Source organism: Amblyomma maculatum, chromosome 3, assembly GCF_055883805.1.
Source record: "Amblyomma maculatum isolate TAMU_Amacu chromosome 3, ASM5588380v1, whole genome shotgun sequence".
Lineage (NCBI taxonomy): Eukaryota > Metazoa > Arthropoda > Arachnida > Ixodida > Ixodidae > Amblyomma > Amblyomma maculatum.
Window position 1 is genome coordinate 69277867 of NC_139346.1, and position 17496 is coordinate 69295362.

Genomic DNA, 17496 nt, shown 5'->3' on the forward strand with positions numbered 1-17496 from the left:
CAATCTATCCGACATATATTTTAGTCTTCAAGAAAGTCTGCTGGCGGGTAGTCGAACATCAGCGGGACAGGCACCGTTACATGCTAATAATGAAATGCCTTAAATGAATAATTCCCTGAATACCGGTATATAAGATTTAATAGATCTCTTTAGGCCACTCATTTCAAAAGCAACGGCATTACCCCTACGTTTGCGTGTTTCTTTTCGAGCCGCTTTTTGGTGTCATGCAATATATGTAAAAAAGGGCCGTTGCATCATTGTTCTTCTGAGGTAAGATTTCTCGATTCACTCCAGCATATTCTGAGAATCATTTTCATACCTTCGTTATGGCACAAGGAATAGAGAAGAGGTGGTTTACTGGTCATTGTCGCCCCCACCGCCCATGCTCCTTAATTTTCGTGTGCCGCCTGTGTGTCATCGTAAGCAGGGAAGGCGATTTGAAGAGTTTATTTTTTACTGAATGCTTTTTGATACTTCATTCTGAGTAGCCTCTAAGCAACAACTCTTCAGGGGATTTCCGCTACTCAACAACGCATCAAGTGGCCACTTTTGCTATCGGGAGAAAACAGGCGAATTAAGAAAAATCAAGGAGCCCTACGAAATGCCTAAACGGTAACATGGCAACCATTGGGCTATTTGGTGCGATTCTAACATATTGAATCAGCAAAAGACCCAGAAACAGAAGAACTACAGGGAACAGCTGTCCTATGTACTTCTCTTCTTGGATTCATGTGTTTTTCGCTGGTTACTTATGTTGTGGTGAACGAGTGTGGCGGCTTTAGGAATCTCTGTGGCTCACAAAGTTTGGCAGAAAGTTTAAATCCATAAGACTTCTTGCTACCTTAGCGCTGTAGATGAAGGATTTAAACGTAATACAAAATACTGTACAAGATACGGCACAAAAAAAGAAGGCTGTTGTGTTAACTCTCTACTATCCCCAAAGAGAATGAACACAAAAGATCTGGATTTTGGAGAATTGCAAAATTTTGAAACAATAATGGAACTAATGCGCAACAGATTCAAAAATTGCGCCCTAATAAGCTTTTGAGGCTGCCCTGTATTCAGGGTAATTTGACATAACTGTTCTTGTTGCTGTCGCTGTTGTATTCAAGTACGACTAATTTTCTCTGCCGTCGCACATAAAAAAATACCGCTACCGCTCCTGCAGAGGCTAGCAAACGGCTATAGTAAGGAGCGAAATTTAACTTGCACTTGTATCGCACAGCCCACGAGCCCCTTGCTTTCTACTTCCAAACAAAAGCAGCCACTATGACCGGGATTCTATCCTGCATCTTTGGGCACAGCAGTCGAGCGCCCCAACTACTGAGCCCCCGTATCAGGCATATACATCACCTAGTTTGAAAATAATGATATCTCTGTCATCTATCTTAGCGATAGGGAAGAGAAATTGAAAAGAATCTCGCGATGGCAACCTCGGCGTCTGACCTCAACTGAAGTTCCGGCCTCATTCGAGTAAGTGAGAAGAAGCGTTCCCGTCTGAAGTGTTACATTTCTTGCCAGCGTGGCTAGTAAACACTCTGCGTGCGTAAGGACGGTATTGCATAATTTCAATGGTCCTATAACGAATTTTGATTGATAAGATTTTCTACGGGAGATGCCGGTTGTGAGAAACCGCATGAAGGAGATTTGTTGGGCATGGAGGTCGGCTTGAATATTTTGCCAGTGCATCTCCCAGCAAATAAATTAACAGCGCTAGCCTGTGTGACCAACATCGTTTAAGCTTGCCGCTGTTCAAGTTGCGGCACAAATGAAGCGTTTCACTTCTGCTGATCTACAGACGGAACACCGCTTTCCTCCTTTGATAGGGATTACGGCTTATATCGAATTCCCAACACAGACGTTAGTGGGCAATGCTGTATGATAGCTTTTATTCATATTGAGATCCTGGCCAGCTGTTGCGCCTTTCCTACAAAGTAGTTAAGGTAACCCAAAGTCACTGTTTACAGAACCAATTTTCGGGCTTCAAAGAGCACTCCACCTTCCAAAGTGATAGTCAAGTGTGCAGGCATAGTAACGGGCGTGTTGCGGTCATTGGTTGATGATAGCCTCGCTGTGGTGTCCGTTGGCTGGCTTTAACTTTAACAACACTGCGCTCATTAAATAGTTGCTCCGTAGCATCCAACTTGGATAGCTGGATCGTCGTGTTGGGTTTTTTTCTTGCCTGCTCTCTCGTGGCACACAAGGCCAAGGAGTGCGGCTGCGACCAGGATCGCCAGGACAGCGATGAACCGAAAGAGGTTGTCGTAGGATCCCATACGGTCCCGGAAAAAGCCTGTATGCACATGTCGAAAACATAGGCGCCAAAAATACCTTTGTTCATATGCACGTTTGGAATAATGTAAACATCATAAGCTTAAATGTATTTCAATTATGAGTATGGTACGCAGGAAGAGCATCTTTTGTTTCATGTTTTTCGGAGTTGAAAGTTATGACCCGGTGCCCGTCTTGGTTTCTGTTTTTGAGGCTCAAGATCCATTGCTAACTAGCATGTAAAGCTCAAGGTCATGTCCTGGCCCTGAAAGCATGGGCTTAGCCTCATCACTGGCTAGCTTGGCAGGAGCGCCTAACAATGTGACTCGCCGCTGGCTCGCCGCCGCGCAGTTGTTGCACCTCGAGGTTGCATCTAGTCACGAGACTAATCCTTCGCCTTGTGTAATCACGGCACTGGTCGGGGTTTCGTAGAGCTCCGGAAGACCGGTTGCAGGTACAAGTCGTTAGGCTGCGAATATGACAACTTTGCAGAGGTACGCCGACTAATATTTCGACATATTATGAAATCGTGGAATAAAAAGGTGATGTGACCTTTCTCTATTTAAGTGCAGGCGTCCATCGAAAATGGAGAGAGACAGGCGCTTTGCTTTCCCTTAGAAACTAACATAGAATTATGAATATAATCGCTTAATAAAAAGGTGGTGTCACTGAGGTATTGCGTCTGCCACCAAGGCGATGCTTGAGCATCCGCTAATCCAAATCATAAAACAATGCACAACCTTACTAACTATACACAACCATGCTCAACACAGTTAGCTTTCTCTCGTATTACTATAAATTCATGCTTAAATTTCCACACTTGTTTTGGGGAGCGGGGGTGATTCAACATTGCAAACTGTCCCAGCTTATGTGGGATACCGTAGTAGAGAGGTCAAGAAATATGGACCACATGGTGTTCTCTGACATGCGGTGAAATCGTGCAGTATAGTGTCCCTTGCTTTTCGCCTCTATCGAAAAGCGGCTACCGCGGCCGGCATTTATTCCCCTGTCCTTGCGTTGAGAAATAGAGCCCCGTAGCCACAGAGCCACCACTTCATTGCGTCATATCTGGTTTGGAACTTGGTGGTCAAGCGCAGACCATGTTAGGACTTCATTTCGGTCGGCATTTGTACGTTATTTTGATGCGGTTAAAATTTTCTGTGAACATTTTTGGTCCTCAATTGCTAATTTGCTGGAGCTCGTCTCGTCTGAGGCCTCTGTGTGAAATCGATGGTACATCAGGATCATCGAAAACTCGAATAATAGTATTTATGCAAAAATGCGCTGCTTACATTGACAGCCCAACCAAAAATTCGTACCGGGCGGAGTTTCTATACCTTTACTTCCATCGCAGCCAAAGTCGCAAGTCAATGATTGCTTTAAATTGATTACAACAAATTATATTACAGTTTTCCGCAAATGTGTAATTCAGTTTATTACTTTATTAGCCATAATGTTCGTTTATATTTGTCAGATTTATAGGGGAGTGTAAATGGCCTACAGTTTGATAGCTGAAAGGCAGCAGCTTGGATGGAAATATTTGACACCTACAGCATTGCACGACACGTGATAATCCACTTTAAAGCGCTACACAATTGTTTCAATTGCCTTTTTATATGCACTAGTCCTAAAGTCCTCTATCTGTCGTATTCGTTTTTCACTGATCGTAATTGCCATCATTTCCTAATGACGATGTTATGCTACTCTCTAGCCCCTAAAACAACCGCATGCCATTCGATTCGAATGGCATTAAAACTTTCAGTGAGAAATGCGCATAACAGTAGGAACATTTATTAAGTCCATAATAAGCATAAAAGCGGTTGAACAAGTATATATATGTCACGCCCGCAATGCTGGCGAGGTGCTTACGGGCACTCGACTACTATATATAAGGATGCGGCTTCTGTCTCTGCTGCGGCAGCCGCTTCCCGATGTAGGCAAAAAGCAAGGTGTCCGCGTATTGCGCGATGTCGATACATGGTATTGAATCGCGGGGAGTCAGTTTCCAGATTCTTCTATTAAGGCGTCCTCACAGCCGGCTCTGATTTCAGAAGCTAAACGTCGTAAACCAAACATGCAAATCAAGTTTGAGATCATGCCGGAAAACTAAACACGTCGGTAAGTTTATGTCGTTTTTTTTTGTTTCAAGTCAATGCACCTTGTCTGCAACAAAAGTCCGTTCAGGGCCTTGAAATATTTTCTCTCGTAGCTTATAATTTTGGCTTATTGCTTGGGCCCACATGCAACCCAGCAGGCTGGTAAAATATTTCTGCGTGAAAATGGCTAATCGATATAGTTCATTTGTCTCTCTAGAATATGCTCTGGGCCAGTGATGCTGCTTCTTCATTCAGCGTTTCCGCGCACAAAGCCTTTACGACAGCTGCAATCGTTTATGTGTAATTTGCATTGAACTTGTAATCATTTGCCTTCCACACAGTGATTAGCCTGAGTTGCTTTGGGACGTTAAACCCCAGAAACCAACCAACCTTCCTTACAGTGACAATAGCGTCGTACACTATAGCTGTCCTCGTCTAGTGACCAGGTTGATGCGAAGCGGCTTTTACACACATTCATAGTACGATAAGTAAAAACTTTTAGATTTTACTTACCTATAATGGCAGGGTTACCGAGCAGCAGAGGCAGCATCGCCAGTCCTGTGATTCCCAATGACGCAGGTATGTGCTCGATACCGAGGTAGTCGGCAACTAGGACACCCTTCATAGTAAGCATGCAACCGATAGGCGCCGCCGCAGCGGAGCACACCAGCCAGACACCCAGTAAAGATGAGACGTGCGGCAGGGACAGAAAGGCGACCGCTATGACCAAGTAACAGAGCGTTACCAGAGCGCTGCGACTAAGGTGACCCCTGTCAGCTGCCAGTGGAGGGAGCAGCTTCCCAGCAATACCTGCCAGCGATATGCATATAATGAGCGACTTGGCATAGTCAATGCGCCATCCTTTGTCCAAGGCGTAGTCGACAATGGTGGTAGAGAGAACCATGTCCCCGTAGTCACTCAGCACAAATGCGGGAAGGAAAGCGTAAAATATCGGCGCTTGTAGAGGACTGAATGCAGTGCAGATGGACTCCCAAAATAATCCGCCCAAATCGCTCATTTCTTTTTTGATGTCCCCGTTGGCATTGTCGTCAGGCTGGTCACAGGGTGCAGGTATATTGCCAGTGCCGTTTGTTGTTTTAACCTGTAAAGTTATCATGTTATTATATTTATGTAATTGTTCGCTTCAAAATAATATCTGCATCACATAGATACAATTACTGTTATGTATTTTTAGTGAACACAGCATGCTCCCGCTTAGCCTTGCTCAAAATTATGTATCAGCATTGTTGTATACTGCAGCATATTTGGTACCGATCTGCAGTTAGCAGAACATAGCCATCAATTTAATATGTCTGTAAAGCTCTTTTAGGTGAAGGTAGGCTGGCCTGTGATAAGAATGTGGGTGAGGTGAGAGGATTCTGTAAGTTTACTTGCATAATAAAGCAAAATACAAAATAAACTAACCCGACCTGACATTTGTAGAGGTTTGAGATGAAGATATTGGTATCGCCAGCAGTAAGAGGGAGAAGCAAATTTTATCTACATTCCACATTATTGTCCAGAAGGATCATATTAAATATGAATGAGATATCAATAGTTTAGTAATTCACACTGAAGAAAATAAAAGCAGCGGGGTAGCAACAGCTCCCAGTATATGAATGAGTAGCAGAGGAAATACAGTTATCATGTGTAGTGGATATTACCTTAGTCATCAGTGGCTGCTTGCTCAGCTTCCTCCTTCCACAAGAGCAATAGAAGATGGGGCTTGGCCTTTTCAGTAGCATAATAAAAAACATAACGTTCATAACTATCGCACCACATAATAACATGCCTCCTTGGAAGCCGTAGGCATTGAAGAGGTAGGTAAGGATTGGAGGGAAGGCGATTCCAGACAGAGACCATCCCACGAACTTGAAACCGGTGGCTACGCCCCTATATTTTTTGAAGTACGTGACGTTGTATACAGAAAGCATTATCACCATGGTTCCAGAGCCGATTGCTGGAACAAAAAGAAAGCTTTTATCAGAAATAATTTTTCGCAACTTACGTTTGGGAGTTCGCTTGCTTACACTGAAGATGTATATTCTGTAGCTTTCCTGCCTTTCGCTTAGAAGAAAAAGCTTGAATGTGAATGACGGGCAATGTTGCGCATACAAAATAAATGTAAAATTCTTTTATTTCAGATAAACTTTTGTTATCGCTTCTTCAAACCGATCTTATATTCATCAGCATAATCATATTTATTTAGGAAACAGCTAGCATCTTGGAGATATCTCCTGTAAAACAAACCTCCTCAGAACCAAGAGCCAAGACAGCTTCTCATTGTTGCAGACTTAGAATGGGAACAAGTACTGCGTATAGGTTTTAATACTCCACCCTTTATATTTTCGCTTTTCGTTATCATCATTTTTAAGAGGTCACCACTGAGAGCAATGTGAGTGCTTGCCACACAATATTACTGTATATCCTGCCTTGGACCTACGGATCTGTTTTATTTTCTGAGCGTCATTATTTGAAGAAGTACTCAGGAAGAAGCTTTTCAGTAATTCGATAGGGACCGATCGGCATTCACGCCCGATCTTACTTGCTAGCATCTTACCCACCCACACAAATTTCACACTGACCTCAAAAATACCAAACAAAAAAAAACAGTGCCGAGGCATCACTGACCCAAACTAGCTTATAAACTGTTGCCTGGTATCGTTTCACAACATGAGCAGTCTCTAAAAAAAGTGAGAATTTAAGGATCTAGTAAATTATTTCAACTTTAAGGAACGCCACCGGTGTGGGCCAACACCTTGGCTGCATGTTGCCTTTAAGCTCGCGTAAAGTGTGTGTGCAAAAATAGTCGTTTGCCCCGCCCCTCAGCGTCTTGGCATGTTCGTGTGATGCACTCTAACGAGTAATAAAATTTGCCTCACGAGGCCAGGTTGACAGTATAGCAAGAATGGTATCGCACTAAGTGCGCAATAAGTCACGCAGCTTGCTGCTGGAAAGTGCATTTGGGTGAATTTCTGAAGTCGACATTCTGAAGAACCTGAATAAAACAGCAGCTGACCCTTGCAATTCAAACGATTAAAGTCAGGATTGGGAATTTATCGGGCATAGGCCTCAATCCGACGCTACTTTCATCCCTTCAGTGCTGAAAGCCCACATATATGCAGTTTTAGACGTGAGCGGCTTTCCTTGATCCACTGGTTTTAAATCATAATCATCATCATCATTCTCAGCCTGACTATACCAACTGCAGGGCGAAGGCCCCTTCCATATTCCTTCAATTAACTCGGTTCTGTGCTAGCTGTATCCACTTGGCCTTTGCGAAGACGAAGGACGTCTTCTTTCGCCCAGCTTCTAAGGCCTATTCCAGTCCCTTTTTTCGAGGTTCTGGGCACCTCCTGAGTTACGTCCTTCGCTCAGGGAAATCCTCGCGACAACCGCGGGCGACCTGCGGGATCCGGACCACCCGATTTTTAAACGGAGTTGTTCAACCGCCGATCTTGATTCGCGGCCAACACCGGCGGCCATTGCCTACGCCAGTCACCACCGAGCCGGGCACTCGGATCCGATCTACCAAACACAGGTAAGCGTTGCTCCTGTGGACTCCCGGGCGGGTTCCTGGCGCCCGCTGCCGGTTTGTCGCAGGATTTGGGAGCTCTGGAATCTTGGAGCCGCGGGGCGCGGCGGACTTGCCTAGGACCATCGAGGCATAATGAGGGTTTGCATTAAAAGGCTTGCGGTGCGACCTGATACCGGTGAACATCCCCGGCAACGCATCACCAGAACAGAAATTGGCCACCCAGATACAGTAATTGGCCACGACCTCCCATGATTAGTCCTACAGAACACCGACCCTCAGACACCAACGGTGGTTAGACCTGCGACGCAGCGGGGGGGTGCAAAGAATCTTTGGCTCCGCTGGACAGGCCGCCGTTGGAAACTGACCCTGGCAACTTTTAACGCTAGAACACTATCTAGTAAAGCTAGTTTAGCAGTGCTGTTAGAGGAACTAGAGTGTTTGAAATGCGATGCCATCAGGCTTAGTGAGGTTAGGAGGCCGAATGAGGCATATACTGTACTGAAGGATGGCCATGTACTGTGTTATCGAGGTTTGCCAGAGAGGCGACAACTAGGAGTAGGTTTCCTTGTCAATAAGTATATAGTGGGTAATATAGATTAATTCTATAGTAATAATGAGAGGATGTCAGGCCTCGTAATTAAACTTAATATGTAGTATAAACTGCAGGATGCACAGGCTTTTACAGCATGCTCAATTTTCTCCATGTTATACTTCCTTATATCGGCCACGAAATAACGGGGGAAGCCTTAAAGCGGTAAAGAAGAAATTGGGTATAGGGAAAAACCAGATGTATGCGATAGGGGACAAGTAGGGCAACGTCATCACTAATATGGACAAGATAGTCAAAGTAGCCGAGGAGTACTATACAGATCTCTACAGTAGCCAAAATAGTCAGGACCGTAATGAGATTTGCGGTAGGGAAAAACAGTCAGACATTCCACCAGTGACAAAGGACGTGGTCAAGGAAGCACTAGAAACTATGAAAAGGGGGAAATCAGCTGGAGAGGATGAGATAACTACAGATTTAGTGAAGGACGGGGGGGATATCGTGCTAGAAAAACTGGCCACCCTGTATACGCAGTGCCTGGTGTCATCGACGGTACCGGAACCATGGAAGAATGCAAACATTATCCTCATTCACATGAAAGGGAGCTCTAAGGACCTTAAAATTACAGACCAATCAGCTTACTGTCTGTTACGTATAAGGTATTTACTAAGGTAATCGCTAATAGAATCAGAACAACCTTAGACTGCAATCAAGCAAAGGATCAAGCAGGGTTTAGGAAACGGTACTCTACTATCGATCATATCGATACCATCAATAAGGTGATAGAAAAATGCTCGGAATATAACCAGCCCTTATACATAGCATTCATTGATTACGAAAACGCATTTGACTCAGTTGAAACCTCGGCGGTGATTCAGGCATTGCGAAATCAGGGGGTAGACGAGCCGTACGTGAAAGTGCTGGAAGATATATATAGTGGCTGCACAGCAACCATAGCTCTGCATAAACAAAGTAACAAAATTCCAATAACGAAAGGTGTTAGGCAAGGAGTCACACTCTCCAGTACTATTCACAGCTTGTTTAGAGGAAGTATTCAGAGACTTGGAATGGGCGCAGTTAGGGATAAGGGTAGATCGAGAATACCTCAGTAATCTACGATTTGCTGATGACATTGCCTTGCTAAGTAACTCAGGGGATGAATTGCAAATAATGATTGATGACCTAGACAAGAAAAGTAAAAATGTAGGCTTGAAAATCAATACGCAGAAGGCTAAGGTAATGCTCAATAGCCTAGGGAAGGGACAGCAGTTTGCGCTACGTGGCGAAGCACTGGAAGAAGTAGGCGAATATATCTATATAGGACAGGTAGTAACCGCAGATCCGGACCATGAAAGGGATATAACAAGGAGAATAAGACTGGAATGGAGCGCATTTGGCACGCACTCCCTGATTATGACTAGCAGCTTACGGGTATCGCTCAAGAGGAAATTATACAACAGTTGCATATTACCTGTACTTTCCTAAGGGGCTGAAACGTGGAAGCTAAGAAAGAGGGTTCTACTTAAGTTGAGGACAACGCAGGGGGCTATGGAAAGAAAAATGGTAGGGATAACGTTAAGAGATAGGAAAGGTGCAAAGTTGGTAAGAGAAATAACTGAAGTCACTGACCTTATAGTAGAAATCAAGAAGAAGAAATGGGCATGGACAGGACATGTAGCGCGATAAAAAGGATATCCGATGGTCGCTTAGGGCAACAAACTGGTTTCCAAGGGAAGGAAAGCGAATAAGGGGGTGGCAGAAAATTAGGTGGGCGGATGAAGTTAAGAAGTTCGCAGAGGTAAAGTGGATTCAGCTCGCACTTGTCCGGGTTAATGGGAGGAATATGGGAGAGGCCTTCGCCCAGCACTGGATGTAGTCAGGCTGAGGTGATGATGATGAAATATGTGCTTAAATAGGTTTATATAAAGCCGCTGTCTTTATCACGGCTTTGCTGCTTTGGACATCTTTGGCTGCTAAATGCGTAAAGCGGCAGCGTACAATCTTTCTGAAAACATTAGAGCCCGAAAGCTTTGTTTGTAAAACGTTTTACGAGGCTCCTGCATCATTTTTTTTTAACTCGTGCACTTTGCAAGGGCCTGAGTAAGAGCCATCTTACCGACAGCGGACTCACAGCACTGATGGGATTTTGCGAGCTACACGATGTGGCTCAGAAGCAAATCCCTCTGGTGGCGAAACTTAAGTTCCGTGCTGACTAAATGTTTCTGTAGGTGGTCTGAATTTGTAACCACCACCACCTGGTCCGCGCGATTTGTATAATGTGTTATATTGCAATCAGTAGATCCATTAGTAATATATAGTTGCGTTTCGTATGCAATTAAAAATAATGCATTAACTGAATGTTTGCTGGTTTGCTATTCCAAGGAGATTTCAGAACACAGTTGTAGAGTAAAGCGTAAACTCTGAGCGTACAACATGCAATACTGGACCGATCGCGCTCTTCGTCTCTTTTAAGTGTAGCCTGCAGTGTCAGCATGGTACCACTGTTCTTTCCTTTGGCAGAACACGGCTTCTTGTTATGGTTCGATCTCTGTAGTCTAGTAAGTGGCTTCATGCATTATTCAGCTAGGATTGACGGAGCAGTGCAAAGCATAGCGCTAGTCCATGCATACAAGCATGCAAATCGCTAACCAGTTATAGTGTCGGTAACAGAAACCTTTGCGCGAATAGGAAGGCATGCTGAGTACAGAGAATACGTGGTTTATTGCCCTTGGCCGCTTCACAAGTTCGCGCAAGTGAGCTAGATTTTGTCGCGCACCTGTCCAAGCTATCTATTGAGGCTTCCAATCAAAGGGAGTACCGCCATTATCTCCCACACGTGCGCTTTAAGTCTGTTCGCTCATGGACGTAGGTACGTGAACAGTATTGCTTCATCCACTTTGTTTTTCTGGATGCTATTGACGGGAGTGTTGCACAAGAGCCTCATACTGAGGCAGACGCAGGGCGGCATGAATGGAATGTTGAAAGGGCAGCGATCGATAGAGCGAGTCTCTGACATTTCGGTGCCCTGATACCCTATTTCATAAACACCCATTTTTTTAATCGAATACAGTTGGTCTCGTGGCATGGGGGAGTGTGGGTGGATAACAGAACAACGGCTTTCAGGTGTCCGCCGAAAGTGATTGGCCGTCAGGATTCACAGTGATTGCACCTCAGCTTTTAATGATTGCCGCAGTCACTGGCTCACCGGTGCATGCGACGACGGCCGAAGCGGCAGTCCTGTGATTTCTTTGCCCGACCACTCACTGCTTTCGTCTGATGCTTACGTCATCCCCATGCTGAGCTGAATGAATTAGATAAGGGATCCTCATGGAATCCAGAATCTACGACATTGCCCTAATGACCTCTACAGCAAGTCGAATGTGGTGAGGCAAGTTGAGCCATGAGCGCTGAGCAACAACCGCGGTTCTAGAATACAGTCTAGTCGCTTCGCTGACACGAAAAATACCAAGGGCGTAGGATACATACCACAGACAGAGTCAGAACACTGCACTTGGCCTTATTTTTATCCCACGGGATGCTTCTGCATCGGCTGATGTTTCCAGCAGCAATAATGTTAACCTATTATGAATAGGGGCGTTCATTAGTAGGGATAGTTAAACTTACCGTAACAAACACCCATGGTCACTGACATGGTTTCGATGTTAGGCGCGAATGCTGACAGCACAAATCCCATCCAAGAAAAAATGCCGCCTATCAGCGTGAGGTTGTACACGGATGTCCGCTTCTGTAGAACGGCGAGTATAAGGCCTAAAAGCAAAAGGCAAGGCTTGGCGTTAAGTTCGCTTTTAAGAGCTGCACAGAAATCATTATGATTCTAAGAGCATTTTAAAATGCCTGCAGTATGTTTGTTTTGTAGTGTAATTTATATAGCACGTCTAGAAAACCTTAGTACAAAAAGTGCTAGACTTACCGATATTTGTTTTTCTGGGTACTATTCGAAACAAGACGGGCTCGTGGTTTTCCTTAAGCGGATAACCTACTAGTGGGATAATGTAGCCTTCTTTGACTCAAACGTATATCCAATAGTGTTATAGATGATGTTTCCTCCTCTGCACATATTCATTCCTCTGCAAAACGGCGTTAAACTACACTCGACACTGCATGATCACTTTTATTAACATTTTCCAAACCCAGTTTGGAGGCATTTATAGAGTATAAAAACAGCCAGCAATCAATTTCGTCGCTTCCACCAGCGTTGGCACAAGAGGGAACACTTACCCGATTATAGGCATACTTTTAGGGACAGAGGTTTCAAACGTAATTTTAACATCACGATTACAATCAATAATTCGAAGATCGTCCCATGGTAGGCTCCTGATCTGTAGAAATTAACCAACAATAACGGGCACCATTCGTCTTCTATGACGTCTTGCATATGAGTTGTGAGTCACAAAAAACTTAAGACGCAAAATTTCGATGCTCTTCAGAAACTGTAAAAATTTTTGTCAATATCTCAATAAAAATATCTGAGGTGACAATTTCTGCTAGACTTCTTCGTCATTGTGGCGCCTTTGTGTTTTGTAAAGGTGGGTGGAGCTTTCCATGAGATCACTAAAATCCAATTTTGTATTAGTAGACATTAGCAAGTAAGTCATGGTGACATGCACACCCTACTTGGATGCTAATCACGCTCAGCGCCTACGTCTGCATTAGTGCGGCGTAAATAATAGTCACAAGATTGAAAATAGGCATTGGCGGCACACATGTGCTTCTGTTGTCTACTTCGCAGTCTTCACATATCCTGAAATGTTATACATATCCTGACACTGGACAAAACTTCACCCGAGAGGTTATCGCTGAAAATGTTACGCTAGCCTTCATTCTCAACGCATTGGGCTCGTTATAAAAATAAAGGCAGTATGAGCTTGTAAAATACTGTTAAACATCAATTCGTTTCATTCGTTCACGTGTGCATATGAAAAACACATTATCGTTCTTGTCCGCACCAGGGCGTTTCATCTTAGTGAAACAATGCAGTGGATATGCATGTGACCCAATCCTTAGCACCTTTATCAGCACCCCTTAATATGCATGTACATTGAACCCAAAGCTTTCATTTTGGTTATATTGTCAAGGGATATGAAAAGGGATATTTGTCGTATTCATTGATATGTATGCATAAATAAAAGAAGAAATCTGGTTGGAAAAAGTGTAGCCTTTTTGTTTCCTTCAACCTGATCCGATTGTACAATAGTTAAATTAATCATCACCAGCCAGACTATAACCGACAGCAGGGCGAAGGGGTCTCACATTTTTCTCCAATTAACAAGGCCCTGTGCTAGCTGCATCCACTTGACCCTTCTGAACGTCTTAACTTCATCCACCCATCTAAGTTTCTGCCGCCCCCTCCTACGCTTTCTTTCCCATGGAATCTAATTGGTTACTCTCAGAGACCATCGATTATCCTCTCTTAGCACTACATTCCCTGCCAATGCTAACTTCGTTTTCTTGATTTCGACTGGAATGTGAGTAACTCGAGTAATGTCTCTGACCCACTCGGTGCGCTTCCTATCTCTTAACGCTACAAGTACCATTTTCGTATCTATAGCACTCTACGTTGTCCGTTTAAATGGTCCAAATAGACCAGCGAAAACTTTTATTATACTCCTGTCAGAGAGCGTTCAAAATAATTAAAAATGAGTTGTTTTTGTTTGTTATTTTTACTTCATCCTTCACATATGCCAGGACGATGCCTTACCAATCACGTGGGAGACGATGCAATGAACGCTGGCCGGCCAAGAAGCTTCCTCGCGGGAGATACGGTAGTGCTCCATGTACACCACATAAAAGAAGCCGTAATTAGATACTCCTACGGTGCTCAGGAAGGCGGCGCACGCCGTTATGAGGGGCACACTCCAGAGCCAGTCCAATCGGTGCGTACGTGTGATGGTGGGTGCCATCGATGGCGACGCAGTGCTCATTCTCTGGCTTTACCCTGAAGCTGGGGGGAGTGTATCTGGATGAGACAAGTAGTCTGCGTTGCAATACTCAGCCCTATATTTCAGCCGAGGTGTCTGCAGCCTTGGACTTTTTAACAATGGCACGTATCTCACTAGGACAGCCGCCAGAGGTAGTACGCAAGCACCAGCAGTTTACATCCGGTGCATTTCTAAAAATTCACGCATTTAATTTGGGCAAAATTGCACAGCCCATCAATGAATAACGGAAAAAAAGAGCAAGAACAGAAAAAAATTATGTTTGTAAAACCATGCTAGCGGAAGGGATCACACTAGAAATCTGAGCAAGCAATGGAAAGCAGGGGACCCGTGGGGCAGAACTCTACGTTAAATAATTACTTATATATTACGAAATATGTCCTGTTTAAATACCTGAATAATGATTTTGAGCTTCTTTTACAGACACACAATGGGACTTGATTAGGTTTAAGCAGAAAATATTACAAAAGCAGGTAAAGTTTACAAATAAACAACTCACTACATAAATGGCAATAACAATATACAGTTTGCAACGTAATAAGCCCATGGAACTTACAAAGAACAATGAGGTACAAGAAAAAAAATTTGTACAACACAAGCGAGGACATGTAGAAAAAAAAAAGATTTCATATTCAAATATTCAAATACAGCCATGAGGCATAGCACAAATTCAGACATATGTGCACTAGTTCATGGTGGCGTAATCAGACCTGGCTAAACAGTTCCTGTCAGCGACAAGTGAAGAAAGAGAACATATACATCTTTCTTGGAGCAAAAGTAAGCAATCAGAAGTTACTATGGTAGTTTCGAGTGCTTCTGGCAAGTTGCGAAATTAAAGATTGAGATGAATAAGTTCTGGTTTGCTGTTTACTAACGGAGGAAGAAATTCTAGACGAAAGTTTCTTCGCCGATTTTAAAGGCGTGGTGTGTCGTTAGTTTGAGTTAATTCCGTAGAGGAACCGGAGTTGAAAATTTCGAGTGCACGAACCTTATAGCTTTCAATTTGCGCTTTTTCCAGCTCTTTTATATTTGATGTACTACACGGGTCCCAAACTATGCTCGCGTATTCAAGCTTAGGCCTGATTAAAAAAATATAGCTTAGACGTTTTACGTCAGATGGATAATTACGGAGCTTACAGATTTGTAAATGCTGCTGTGCGGACATTGCCGATATGTGCATTTAGGATAGATTATTTGTAATTGTCGCGTCAGGATATTTGACAGCAGGGACGTCTACTAGATCTGAAAAGTTGAATGTGTAAATGTTTTTTTGTTGGATGTTGTTTACGTTTATACGAAAGAACACAGCTTTCTCCTGATTAAACGCAATGTCCCAATGCCTGCATGAGTTTAGAAACGTGCCAAGGCTGGCGTTAAGGTCACATTGATCTTAACTTGTACTGATTTCCTAAAACAGTATGCACGCGTCGGCATACAACCAGATCTGATAACCAGTACACAATTCATCTACAATGTCATCAATATATAAGAAAAAAATTCTAGAGGGAACTTTGCACCACTAAAGTGCGATGAGGCGAAATAGTGCGGTAGACCAAAGCTCTTCACTACACCACCTCTATCTCCCTCTCTTCTTTCACTCTCACCTTCTTTCGTTCCTTTACGGCATGGCACATGTGTCTGCGAAGAAGTGTGACAGATACTGCACCTTTTATATCCTGTAAATCAATTTGAAATGCCGCTGATGCCTGCTGCACTAACGCCTACTAGACATCTGTGTCTGCTTCTGTTTGCTGTGTAGTGCGGCGTTTTCTGAGGAAGCGCCAAATGAGAGGCGCCGTATGGACGTCAGTATCGGACGCCCGGCGGTGTCACCTTCGTCTATGCATGAATCGCCTAGTAACGCCATGACCAGTCGTGACGGTACATGGCACCACCTTTGCCGAACACAACCAGCATAATATTGATCGCAATAAAGTTTTCCGGCATTCTATAATTCGTTTACAGGAAATTAAAGGCCCAGTATCGGTCACTCGCGGAATCATAGAGCGTTTGACCATCAGGGCGTGGCACAACAATGTAAAAAACATGATCCATTGTTTCCGGCTGCTTACAGATTAAACAATGTGCTCCCCAGTGTAAAAAAAAGCCCCTTCCCTCCAAAAACATTTTACTGGAAATTCTCCGGTATGTAAATTAAAAAAAGAAAGGTCTTAGATCCTGGCAGAACTTGCATTTTCTTTACTCTCTTTTATACATCTGGGCCAGGGCCTCCACTGTATATGGCCCTGTACAAAGGTTCTGGGAAGACAATATCACACAGATCGCAGTACAACTTTTTCCCCTTCACAGCAAGCAAATACTCCAAAGAAAAACGCGCAGAAAAAAATCTAACACTCTCGATGACCTCCCTGTAATATCCATAAATCTCACACGCTACTTCTTCGGTGAAGATAACAAACTCAGGCAGCAGACGCTGCAGCCTAACACGGCACAGCGAACTACAGCGTTGTCCTTGTGTTTGTGTGTGCTTCTTCCGTTTTGTTTTACTACCTGCTCTGCTGCCTTCTCCCAAGATGTCTGACCAACTAGCTAAACGTTCAACTCTCTTATTGCAGGTCCCCAGCACAGCAGTCTCAGACACAGGAACTCAAGATCAAGAAGATATTCAATTAAGGAGGCTTTTATTTTCTTTTTTTTTACTTTAGCGGCCTCACTGCCACTTCTCGAGGGTTTGAATTTTCTGTGAGCATTATAGGAGGGTGGAAAAAAAAAAAAACATCCTTACTAATGTCTTTAGCAGACAAGCCACAGTTATGGATATGTAAGATGGTATTGAAGCGATAACATTTGAGATAATGGGATTTAATTACAACACGTCGGTGGTTAAGGTTAATTATTGTCAGATATTTTTCTTGTCCTAGTCCTTGTTTACTGCCTCGAGTAGACTTATTTCGTGAAAGCGTGTGCTGCAAGACGGGGCAAATATGCATTTCGAGGTTATAAATGACTCCTTCTTGCCGGAGATTGTATGCGTATCTTTGGCGGAGACTGCTTTCCCCCGCTTTTTTTACAAGCGGTACCTTATCGTCCTGTTCGGTGTTTCATATGTAGGCCTTGTTGTCAGGG

At 43.7% G+C, this 17496-nt stretch overlaps 1 protein-coding gene across 1 annotated transcript; it reads right to left on the bottom strand.

Annotated features, from left to right (window-relative positions):
• Nucleotides 1–1925: 1925 nt before the first annotated feature.
• On the bottom strand, nt 1926–14394 carry LOC146194931 (monocarboxylate transporter 11-like). The gene is made up of 5 exons (XM_084596675.1): nt 14172–14394; nt 12077–12220; nt 6032–6327; nt 4881–5469; nt 1926–2293 (listed from the first exon to the last, which is right to left on the bottom strand). The coding sequence occupies exons 1-5, from the start codon at nt 14392–14394 to the stop codon at nt 2118–2120; spliced, it is 1428 nt and encodes a 475-aa protein (XP_084452801.1). The 3' UTR covers nt 1926–2117.
• Nucleotides 14395–17496: the final 3102 nt, after the last annotated feature.

Bases quoted from the DNA above. Each gene is read 5' to 3' on its own strand.
- LOC146194931 (XM_084596675.1), bottom strand. From the start codon at position 14,394: ATGAGCACTGCGTCGCCATCGATGGCACCCACCATCACACGTACGCAC. The intron at 6,328-12,076 runs GTAAGTTTAACT...TTTTTGTTCCAG, and splicing joins GACCATGGGTGTTTGTTACG to CAATCGGCTCTGGAACCATG. The intron at 5,470-6,031 runs GTAATATCCACT...ATAACTTTACAG, and splicing joins AGCAGCCACTGATGACTAAG to GTTAAAACAACAAACGGCAC.